The 12,199-nt window shown below is 45.2% G+C and overlaps 1 protein-coding gene across 1 annotated transcript in view; it reads left to right on the top strand.

Annotated features, from left to right (window-relative positions):
* The window catches only part of Ctr9 (RNA polymerase-associated protein Ctr9), a 43,514-nt gene that overhangs the window by 18,505 nt on the left and 12,810 nt on the right, over nt 1-12,199 (top strand). Inside the window, exons 10-13 of the mRNA XM_084594519.1 lie at nt 2,425-2,513; nt 3,130-3,397; nt 5,765-5,913; nt 9,601-9,863. Coding sequence (XP_084450645.1) covers nt 2,425-2,513; nt 3,130-3,397; nt 5,765-5,913; nt 9,601-9,863 — 769 coding nt within the window. The remainder of the gene's footprint in view (nt 1-2,424; nt 2,514-3,129; nt 3,398-5,764; nt 5,914-9,600; nt 9,864-12,199) is intronic.

A 12,199-nucleotide genomic window follows, 5' to 3' on the forward strand; every position in this document is an offset into this window, starting at 1 on the left:
TCGATATATCGAACGACCGATGAAATCGAGTTCGATATATGACACGGCTTTCCTATACTTTTACATGGGATTTTCAAGGGGATATTCCGTGAGTTCGATATAACCAAAATTCGATATATCCGGGTTCGATATAACCGGGTTCGACTGTATATATCTTGCATTATTGCATTCCGAAGATTTTTTTGAAAGTTCTATGCAAGAGTACTGCTGTGTTGTTCGCATTTAGTGATTCGTCAGAACATTCAGTATGTAGAATGGCACATAGTACCCCTTAACTCTTTCGGGACCGCGCCATAGGCCATCGTGTAAAAATGCACGATCAAATCGCGCGCGCTCTCAAGCTCAAATATCCGCTCATTGGAACACGTGTCGCCATCTAGTGAGTAGTCTAGTATCTAAACTTTCGGTTTTGGTGTAGTTTGCCTTTTTCACGGCAGGCGGCGACGCGGGAGAGATTTTAATCTTTGGCGCGGCGGCGGCGCAGATTGAGAACCATGGCGTCAACCTCGCGTCAGGCCGCAAGAAAGCACACACAAAAAAAATGTTGTACATAAGCCTCCCACTTTTTTTTGTCTTGAAGTTAGAAAAGAGGCATTGTATCACATTTTGTATATTCTGAAATATTTTTATTACTCTTCTTTATTTCCGTATTCAAGAATTTCCTTCTTTTTTGTGTTCTTTTAAGAAGAAAAGTTATATTTTGAGATTTTTTTGTGATATGTATATTTTTAAGGCATCTCAATTTTTTTCTCGTGAAAGTGTGTTCATTTAGCTGCATAACAATATATGTTACAACAAGCTAGCAGAAAATGTCATTGAATAAAAAAATATTTTCCAAGTTGTATCACAATTGCCTTCTTTTCGGGCGGTCCCGAAAGAGTTAAAGTAGCGCTGCTGACGGGGGCCACATGGTCACTTTGCATGCATAGAGGCGAATCAGCTGTGCAGGCATGGAAACTTGTATGCAGTGCATGATGGGGTAAAAGTGGAGTGTATGAGAGCAGCCTTTGGCTTCTTGTATCCTTTATTGTCCTCAAAACTGCTGTCATGCAAAGAAGGCAATATTTGTTGTGCAGGTTGCTATACGGTAAAGGGGCACAGGTTGTCATACGGTGATTGTGTCTTCCATGAATGGGATAGGCTTTAACCGTTTCTTTGCAGCTATTAAACCTATTACTGCTTTCAGAGAAGCTAGAAAATTGCTCAGAAACTGTGTATTTCTTATTAGCAAATGCTGTTGCTGCGACTCTTGGTGAAAGGTCATATTGAACAAACTTTTCACCTTTGTTTTCTTTCCAAACTACATGGGGACTAGAGATTCTTATCAGAAGTATGAGTGATCCAGGGGTGGCCCTAATATTATTCCCCATTAGATGTGATCTTTATTATGCATATCTAAGCATACAAACGGTATTTTTAAGCATTTTCTTACACATATATAGTAGCTAGTACAAGCACCATCACAACACAAAATATTGGTGAAAGGCACTGATCTGTTTAAACAACCAGCCATCTCCAGCTGGTCTCGTGGTTTAAAAAAAAACTGATCACTATGCACTGGTTTTCAGATATATACTAAACCACATTAATCGGAGCATTAAGCCAGCTAACCAAAGTATTGGAATTTGAGTTAACGAAACAATGCAAATTATGTGGGTTTCAGTTAGAGTAATGTTACTTTGCACTTGCCAAGTTACAAAGTCTAGGAAGCAGGGCATGGTTCCTTGCATGTTCTAAAAAAACAAAGCTAGGAAGGTGTCAATTGGAAATCATCCCCAGCACAAGTGTCCGCTATTTTATTAAGTGCAGTTTGTGAAGCCACCTTGAACCATCTAGCTTCTGTTGCCATAGGATTGTTGAGTCAGAGGCAAGACATTAGCATGCTTAAAATTATGTTGACGAAAGGGAATAGTATACTGGACAACCGGCATTCACCTTAAATTTGACTCAGCTGTCGTCAGTACGGAAAAGTTTTGGTTTCTCTTATGGGGTTGAACGTCCCAAAACGACTCAGGCTAATGGAGATGTTGTAGTGGAGGGCTCCGGAAATTTCGACCACCTGGAGTTCTTTAACGTTCACTGATATTGCACGTGCACGGCACATGGGCACCTTACTTTTTGCCTCCGTCGAATAGCAGCCACTGCAGCTGGGATTCGATTCCACATCCTTGGGTGCAGCAGTCGAGTGCCCTAACCATTACGCCATGGTGTTGGGGCTCAGTATGGAAAAGTTTACATCTTGAGTAGATCATGGGGCTACGCGGGGGCTGTTCACATTTTGCCTCCATCGAAATGCGAAGCACACATGTGCTGTGGAATCTAGACTTGCAGTTGTCCACTATGGGGCCCATCGTAGCTCATGTGTTGCTTCAGGATCTTGTGTCCCACATCTCACAATTTTTTAATGTTTTCTCTTATTGGCAGGTTATCTTCGTCTGGGCTGCATGGCAAGGGATAGAGGCCAAATCTACGAGGCATCTGATTGGTTCAAGGAAGCCCTTCAAGTGAATCAGGTGAAGATGGCAAAATGACAGGCCTCACGCTGTTTCATGAAATCTTCCGCCCACGTACGCGAGATGCCTGGGACGATTAGTGCAAGCACTTAAGCTTCATGCTTTGAACTTTCCAACCAGTGAACGAGGCTTTCGTGTGGAAGCCGAAACGTTATTTTTTGACAATTGCCTATTTGGTCGGTGGTACCTAACCTTTCATGCTGTCTCATTTGTCCCTGTTGCCAGAAACAAAGTTTCAATATTGATGTCTGCTTTGTGTGAAAGTTGAATGGGGCTGTAGTGTTTTAGGCTTTTTAAAATGCTGTCTAGTACATCTTGTCATCGTTGAGAAGAAAAAGAAGCTTTATTATTATGCATGTTTTTTAGAGGGAGCAGGTGCTGAATCAACATAGAATTCGCATGGTTGGCTGACTTGAACTTAATGGTTTTGCCCATGTTTTAAGGTGGCACTTTGTATTCACTCTGTATTTTGTATGTGGGAGGGAGGGGGGGTATATTCATTTCAGTACCAATAGGCTTAGGTCACATTCAGAAAAGTAAAATGTTTTTGCCATGATGTGTGCACACAATTTGATTTTCACCTTATTGGCTTTGCCTCTGGTGTGACACCGTGCAGGAACACCCCGACTCGTGGTCCCTGATTGGGAACCTTCACCTGGCCAAGCAGGAGTGGGGGCCGGGCCAGAAGAAGTTTGAGCGCATCCTCAAGGGGGCCCCAGGTGATGCCTACTCCCTGGTGGCCCTGGGAAATGTGTGGCTGCAGACGCTACACCAGCCCATCCGGGACCGGGACAAGGAGCGTCGCCACCAGGACCGTGCTCTGGCCATGTACAAGCAGGTGCTGCGCCTTGACCCACGAAACATCTGGGCAGCCAATGGTGTCGGTGGGTGCCCCTCTTTCTTTCTCCTCAGCACGTGGGCACAGGACAGCTTAGTGAGAAAATGGATTGGTGTTTTCATCCACATTCCTTGTGAGGTCACAGTTGTTTAATGTGACTGTCTAGGATTGCGGTTAATTGTTGCAGTGCAGAGCGGCCACCTCTGCCCTTTTCGTGAAGGTGGGCAGTCCACGGCAATCCCACCTTCTCTCGCAGTTCCATTCACTAGTGATGCGCCTATGTAGAACGGTAATTTCGGCCTAGCAGATAGAGTGCCTTAATTTCTCCCATTGTTCAAACCATCTAAACATAGCTAGACTGCTTTGTAGTGGTTAAAAGCTTGGTCCTGGCATTGCATACTAGCAGTCATATAAAATGTGAGTATCCAGCTGCGCTCATTGTGACTACTGAGAGTAAATTGTTGCATAGTACCCAGAAATGCGGCGCAACGAACACAAACACGTGAATAGAAACACTACACAGGTGCACACTACCAACTGTAGTATGAAACTGAACATGCACTTCTTCTTCAGCACTCAGCCACAACTTCCTCTTCTACACCCAAGTACATCTCCTTCGCACACCTCTTCTTTGCCAAGCAGATGTCTAGCCAACAATAAAAGTTAGCAGCACAATCATACCAGTTCAACACACATCTTCCAAGCATGACAGTCACAAATTCCACCACATAGACACACACTAGAAAAAACCACCACACATCTGCGGCTGCCACATATAACGTTCACGTTCACTCCTTCTCTTCATGTATGTGAACATTATATGTGGCAGCCGCATATGTGTGTTGGTTTTATTGCGTAAGCAATACTACTCCAGTCTTCAGCCCCTTCGCGTAGCTGCAGCCGGTAGCCACGGTGACCTTTAGAGCAGCTGCAGATGGGCTCCCAGCTCAATCCGTCGGGTGGCCGCGGCCGGTAGCCACGGTGCGCCTTAGATGGAGTGGCGCCGTTGCCGTCGCCATGGCAACAGGAGCGGCTACCGCTGGGCTCCCAGCTGAAGTCGTCGCGTGGCTGCGGCCGGTAGCCACAGTGCGCCGCAGATGGAGTAGCGCCGCTGCCGAGGGGGGGCGCCTCTGTCGCCATGAGCGGCTGCTGCTGGGCTCCCAGCTCAAGTCGTCGGGTGGCCGCGGCCGGTAGCCACGGTGTGCCTTAGAAGAAAAAGAAAGAACAGAAAGAGAAGCAATGTCGGCTTTGCTTACGCAACCTACCGGGTTTAACTAAAGCTAAACCCCAGCTAACGTTTTTTTCTAGTGTGTGTCTATGTGGTGGAACGTATGGAGCCCGCATACTGATAAGAAAGCGAGTAAAATATGAAATTGATGTAATACATTTAACACTGGACATGGCTGTTGTTTTCTGTTAAAGGTGTCGCATGACCACAAGTCCCACCATCATCGACCCGTTCCACTAAACTTTCTGTATCACGATAAAGTTCGGATGACTTTCGCGATCTCTACACATCCTCCACTTTGTTAAAGCTGGTGGAGCACACACGATTGCTGCTGAGATGTGTGAATCGCAGTTAAGCAAGTATGATCACCAATGAATGCTCCTATGCAGCAGCAATGAGTCCGGATTGGATACTATTGCTCAGTTAAAGTAACTTGCGATCATAGGCGTCGCTCCAAGTTTGCAAGTTAGGCCGCTGTACGTTGGGCATTCAAATTGGCTTTTCTGTTTCACTTATTTAAAAATTGAGCACGGTAAACAAAATATAAATATGTTAGGATTTTGCATCTAGCTTGTAGTCTGTGTTACTTTTTGTTGGTCTTGTGGCACGCGCTATATATCAATTGTTGCGGGCTCACCAACTCGCCCAGCAGAAATCATCAATGCAGGGTTGCAGGAGCGACAAAAAAATAAAAAAATAAAAACCAACGTCATTAAGGGCATGGCACGATAGCTTTTCACACACACCACACATAGACTCGTGTTATTTGCGGGCTTTTATGTTAATCATGTGGCCTGAAGCCAAAAATAAGAAAGTTGATTTGAAACCCTTATATACATAACTGTCTGTGTGTCGTACTCTGTAATGTAAAAAATGTCCACCTTAATGTATAACCGACCTGTATAGGCTGCAGTGAACTGTATTGCATGATTTTGAAAAGACCATGGAATCATTTGAAACATGCAGTGCTCACAAGAAAACTGGTTTCAATGGTCTGGTCCCAGCCAACAAGCTGTGTTGGCTGTGTTAATGTACGGTAGTTCACAGGAAGCCTTGCCTTTATTCACATGTACTTTGATGTCATTTTGTGCTTGTAGTCACTGTCCGGTGGGGTACCGCAGCTTGTGTTAGCTGTTACAGTTGGAGACAGTTTGTGTTCAGCACGTAATTTGTTCTCCATTGCAGGCGCTGTGCTGGCCCATAAGGGCTACATTTCAGAGTCCCGTGACATCTTTGCCCAAGTGCGTGAGGCTACTGCAGACTTTTGTGATGTCTGGCTCAACATTGCTCACATTTATGTGGAACAGAAGCAGTATGTAGCGGCCATTCAAATGGTGAGTGCCGGCTTCTTCATTTGAGTGGCTTCTGTATTCTTTTGCAGTCATTTTCTGTGTTCTTTCCTCTGACAATGGCTTAGTTTACCATCAGAGTGTCTTTTCGAAGATCTCGGTATGTCAAACTTCCTTCTTAAAGTGGCAGGAAGAGAAGCTTGATATGCACATGAAGGAAGCAAAGCATTTACACAGTTGTGGTTGGCTTCTAGTCAGTGTTGTTACCGCTACTTATCAATATTCGAATGCCATTTTCTTGTCACATTTAGATTTTTTTAATGAAACTGTCGTGCAGTAGAATCTTGACAAACAAATTCTCAGTTGTATTTTTTTTGTATAAAGCAATGAAGAAAGAAATCTCCGATCATTAATTAAACTGAACATCTAAAAAAAAAAAATGAACTGGCACTGCAAATACCGAAATTGCCTCTTTCTAATATGCCCCTACTCCAGCATGCAAGCAATCTTCGGGTTTTAGAAAATAGAAGAGCACAGTCTTTCTTGTCTGCTATTGCGTTACTTGTCATTTCTTGTTTGCTGCCCTCGTGGCCTGTGCAGATCAAGCTAGCTTAAATGAAATGGAATTGCGATGCAGTCAGTTGAAGGCAAATGTAGGTCAGAGGCAATAAACCAGGCGCACCTTTTACACTTTCCACATGTGCGTACAGCTCAACTGATTAGCTTGATAAGGGGCAGGCAGCTGTTGGCAATCCTGTAGTTTTGGATTCCAGGTTGATATACACTTCGGAGGTTTCCTGTCATGTTACATACTTCTTGTCTGGGATGGTGATCAATATGACAATCACATCACCAATGCAGAGCTTGATATTTTGTTACCGGAACCAATTTGCACGCATATTTGTTCCTTTTTTTTTTTTTTTCTTTTTTCTGAGGCATTGAACTTCATGCTTCTTGGCGGGAGCGAGCACCAGTACAGGTCACATATGGCTCACAGCTTGCCCGCCTCATTTTGCATGGTCAGCTTTGTAAAATTAGGCTGTCTTATCATAAACAGCAATATACGCAGTTGGGTGTAATGTCTCCGAGGTGCCAAAATTTTCAACAAGAACAAAAAAAGAACTACTCTCCTAGCGTGCTAACGGCAAAGCCTAACCATCACCTTGCAGTGGCAAGGATGGTGAGACTGGTCGTATCATGGTTTTGGTTTTGTATCCGGCTGACTGTTTGCTTACTGTTCCAAGGTTAGATTCATTTTAGAAGATATAAGCTAAAATTAGGCAGATATGATAGTTGGTAAAAGCTCAGTGCAATCGTGATGTGCATCATTGTTATTGGGTTTCCTTTTCCATTTTTATTTCCAGTTTCTCTTTCCAGAACAGGCATAATCATCAGCACAATTGTTGATGAGCTTATTACAGCATGTGCATAGTACTCAATGCTGTTTCTATGCGACCTCTGAAGTATGGGTGATGCCATTGAAAGAAATGGCTATGAGAGCTAAAGCAAAAAAAATTTTATGCAACATTTTTTTTTCTTTTTTCTTTTTCATTCTGCATAAGTGACAGTTATACTGTATTTTGCAGCTTGAAAGAGTGATTGTACAGTTGGCAGTTTCTTTTTTTTTATTTTTTTCTTTTCTTTCATTTGCAGCATTTTGCAAAAAGAAAAGAAAAAAAAAAAACATTATTATTATTTTTTGCCAACAAGATTGCGCTCATAATACAGTCGAACCCGGATATATCGAACTCGAAGGGGATCGCGAAATAGTTAGATATATCGATAATTCGATATACAGAAATTAGCTTGTGACGGCACTTACGATGCGAAAAAGCGATACCGTATTAGTCGCGTAATCAACCCACTCGCATAATTAACCCACCCTCCACTTTTGTACCCTAGAATTTGAAAAAAAAAAAAAAACAATGCGTTAAGGCCAGCTCGCTCACATGCAAGCGACTGAGTGATCTCAGCGACGAGCGGCAGCGACAGAGCGAAAATTTTCAAACTTGTCGAAACTGCGTCCCTCTCGCCGCTCGAGCACCGCGGCAGCTCAAAACAAGTTTCCGTGTCGCCGCGGCGGCAGAAATCGCGAGCATTTTCGCTTGCATGTCGATGGCGCGTCAGTCCGTTTCGGTCGTCTCATTCACAGCTCATTGGCAGCGTGCCAAGATGCTGCGCGGCGATAATGTCAGGGCGCGCGTTTATCTTTTGATAGCTCCTGCGGTGGCGGGCAGCGAACTTGGCAGAGTGCCCGTGATGGCTTGATTGCACAAGCCTGGTTCAATTTATCACGCCGCGCTTGGGACGGGCGTTATGATCGCAGCAGCTGACCGCGTGCTTTCGCCGACTCATACATGCAAGGATAAACGATAAAAAAAAAAAAATAAACATCTCCGCAAAAAAAAAAATAGCCGCCATATCTTACGCTACGCCGCGCGTACAGCACGGAAAGGATGACTCTCGAAAAAAAAAAAAAACAGAGAGAGAGAGAGAGCTGCCGCTTCTTAAAGCTTCTTAACATCCGCAGGCGCCGTAGCCACGTCAGTCGCCGCGCCGCCGCACGCAGAGGGTTCGCAACACACCCTGGAGAAAGCGTCCGATGTCTGTCTGAAATGTCTGAAAACGGGCTGAGCTGGCTTGGCGCATGCGTTGCGCGTGTTGAAGGAGAGAGAGCTCGGCAAAAGAATGGGCACACCCACGCACATGGCTTGCAAACGTCATGTGCTGGCGCGCGGGAAACGACAACTGCAGATGCGCGCGCATTTGGGGAATGGGCGTGGCGCTGCCCAGACCAGCCGTCGCCGAACTGTCCCCTCTCATTCCTTCCGCGCGTGGCTTGAAAACGTCACGCGGCAAACGGCCAAAGGTGATGCGATCGTCTTTGGGGAAGGCACACTTTCCAGTGCGTGGCGCGAAGTTCGATATATCGAACGACCGGTGAAATTGAGTTCGATATATGAGGCGGCTTTCCTATACTTTTACATGGGATTTTCAAGGGGATATTTCGTGAGTTCGATATAACCAAAATTCGATATATCCGGGTTCGATATAACCGGGTTCGACTGTATGCCATTTGACTTATCTTCCCTTTAAATGGAGCTCCTGATAAATGGAACATATTCTCTTGGTACCTTGAGATTCTGTTTGCAAAGCGTCCATCATATTCATTTGATTATAGTCCACTCTCTGCATTTATTCAAATATTCACCAGCCTTAACCGGTGACATCAATGACCGTGTTAAAAAAAAAAAAAATATTCAAATATGGTTCAACTGTTGCTTTAAATAGCAAAAATACTTGAAGTCTAGAATGTCAGGTGACTGTATATGCATTCAGTAAATTTTTGGTGCTATCGGCATCTAGTTTTCATAGGCTGCTCCCATACTTCCTTGCTTCCTTGGGGTGGCCAGGATGTGTAAGCATAGCTAAACCATGTTGGGTAGCACAGTTAAGCATAGCTAAACCTGTTGGGTTGTGTTTCATTGTGACTGCTGTCATACCATGTTTAATTGCTTAATTATGGAAGGAGCTTGTTTGCTTACTGTTGTAGGTCTGTGTGCCTAGTTTTGAATTGTGCTGCAAAGAGAAGACGTTCAGCTTGTGTCTTGGCAAATACAGCGTGTTCACCTTCTCATATGTACTATGCCTTACTGATTTTTTAATGTTGAGTGATTCCGAAAGAAGGTTAAGAGAGAGAGAGAGTTATTCGCTCTGTGATGTGCATTTCAGTATGAGAACTGCCTGCGCAAGTTCTATCGACACCATCACGGGGACATTCTCGTGTACCTGGCCCGCGCTCTGTTCCGCTGCAACCGACTGCGTGAGTGCAAGCGAGTGCTGCTCAGGGCACGCCGAGTGGCGCCCCAGGACACCCTACTGCTGTACAACATTGCCCTGGTGCTCCAGAAGCTGGCCGCCCAGTGCCTGCGGGATGACAAGTCCTCCCTGGCCGTGGTGCTCGCGGCCGTCCACGAGCTTGGCCTGGCACACAGGTGTGCGCGCGCTTTGCATGCGTGCGTGCGTGCATTTGTGTGTGTGTGTGTGTATGTGTTTGTGTGTGTTCTCTCAAGGTATCTTACCTCCTTGATTCTTACATCAGACACTGCTAGCTCAGATGTGGGAATTCAAAGCTTTAGAAGTGTAAACTCTATAAAATTCCTTCTAATCATTGTGAGAAACTCTGAGGTGTCATCATTATACAAACAAATGCCTCATTTACTGGCATCAAAGTAGTGGTCTATGGAGAAGACTATCTGTTACTTGTTATAGCCACGGAGGAAGAGTTGCAAGCAATGCAGTGGTCTTATGAAAATAATGATAGATGTACTGAGGAAAAGACTGTTTGTGAAGCACTGTGAAGAACTGTTTGTAATGCTGTGCTAAGCTACCCGCTGCAAGGGCTTTATTTTTGCACCGTTTTTCACCACTGTGGCAAAGTGTCATTTTTTGGTGAGGTGACATTGACACTCTTCAGTGAGCTTTTTCACTCTGTGGTTCCAGAAAAGATGTTCACAACAGGAAATTTTGCTTAATGGAGTGGGCTTAAACTCGGCTGCAAATTGACGGCACGGAGATGAAACCACATCGTTAGATGCCTGAGTGCGTCAGCCGTGCTGAATGCGGTATATATTAACATGGGCTGGTTTCAATAGGGACATTTCTGTCGTACACTTTTTTCTTCTTCTCTGTGGCCTAAGACGTGCAATTTCTGGGTCCTAACTAATGAAAATCAAGAGTACCCAGAGCGATCTTCATTAGAACAGCAGTTGCAGCAGTCGGCCACTTTGCTATCCTTCACACGCAGGACTGCTTTTTTTTGCCTTAGTAATATTGGAAAAATTGTTCCAGCCAGGTTCATAGCAAGTTGCCTGCTGCATTGGGGCGCCATGTGCTGAATGTTTACGAAGTTCTTATAGTAGTGCAAGTGCAGCTTCGGACATACCAGTTTCTATCGACGATTTTCTCATTACCGCGTTTGTTGATATGGGGGCGGACTATTCAGTTATGAGCAGTGGGTTAGCCAGCTCCCTTTTTTCGTGCGTCGGGTCACATGACACGGCGGCACTTCCAGGGAGTGCCAATGGTTAATGGAAGAGCCGACACCGATATTCGTTGTTCGGGTAGTTCGGGCTTGTGGTGCGTTCTCACTTTTAACTTTATGACCGACTACATGCTTCGTCACGAGCGCTCCACTCCAAAAAGCACTCGGCGCTTGTTCCGTGCAGCGTTCAAGGAGGCAGCTATCATTTATGGCGAAGAAACTGCTGCGCTGTGGGCCGCAAGTTCCAAGCTTCTAAACGGGTTAGGTGGTAGTGGGGGCAGCGAGACAAAATTTTGAACTTTGATCAACGTTCTTAGATAGTTGACTTTGATGCAAAGCGAAGAGGCTTCCAAGGGATACAGTTGGTATACTATCCTGAGCTTTGAGGCCAAGCTTGCCGCATACATTGCCGAAATACGTGATTTGAAGTGTAGACGAGTTGTACAGCCAGGCAATAAATTTTCATTGTCGAGAGCATCCACCGCGGTATGTTTTCGGGACATGCTATTTGGAGGGGTCGACTTACAATCGTGTGAATACTGTAACTGGTCAGCGACAACAATGCCATCATCGATGGAAGTGTAGTCAGCGAGATTCACTTCGGTGGAGAGCAGGCTGACGAATGACTCCATCAACTCTGAGACTGCACAAATCCACAGTGCCTGGCATGTGTGCCCACATGTGAGCCAGAATATGAATAGCACTCAGAAACGTGATGACGTACGCCTGCTTCCGTTTCATGCAAAGAAGCATATGCTCCAGCCCTTGGCTATGATACTTTTTTTTTACTTATTGGATAACGCTTTGACCCATAGGTTGAAACGTGGCGGTAGTGTTAGGTTAGGAGGCAGAAACTGAGGCAGAAACACAGAGGCAGAAACGAGCCGGATCTTCAGCACAGCAGCAGAGTTGCGGATGGATATATTATGGTTGTAGCGATGCGCGCTCCTAAAACCCACATTTTGTGCGTGCGTGTGCGTGTGTGTGTGTGTGTGTGTGTGTGTGTGTGTGTGTGTGTGTGTGTGTGTGTGTGTGTGTGTGTGTGTGTGTGTGTGTGTGTGTGTGTGTGTGTGTGTGTGTGTGTGTGTGAGAGAGAGAGAGAGAGAGAGAGAGAGAGAGAGAGAGAGAGAGAGAGAGAGAGAGAGAGAGCAGCGCCGCCTTCCGTATGTTTTTGAAATAGTGGTTTCTGGTCCTCGGGGACTGATGGCCATAGCGATGTGTGCTCCAAAAACTAATTTTTGCGACAGCCTCGGCTCGTCTCCAGTCCGAATTAACCGCCGTGCACGT

Source organism: Amblyomma maculatum, chromosome 2, assembly GCF_055883805.1.
Source record: "Amblyomma maculatum isolate TAMU_Amacu chromosome 2, ASM5588380v1, whole genome shotgun sequence".
In the NCBI taxonomy this organism is placed as follows: Eukaryota; Metazoa; Arthropoda; class Arachnida; order Ixodida; family Ixodidae; genus Amblyomma; species Amblyomma maculatum.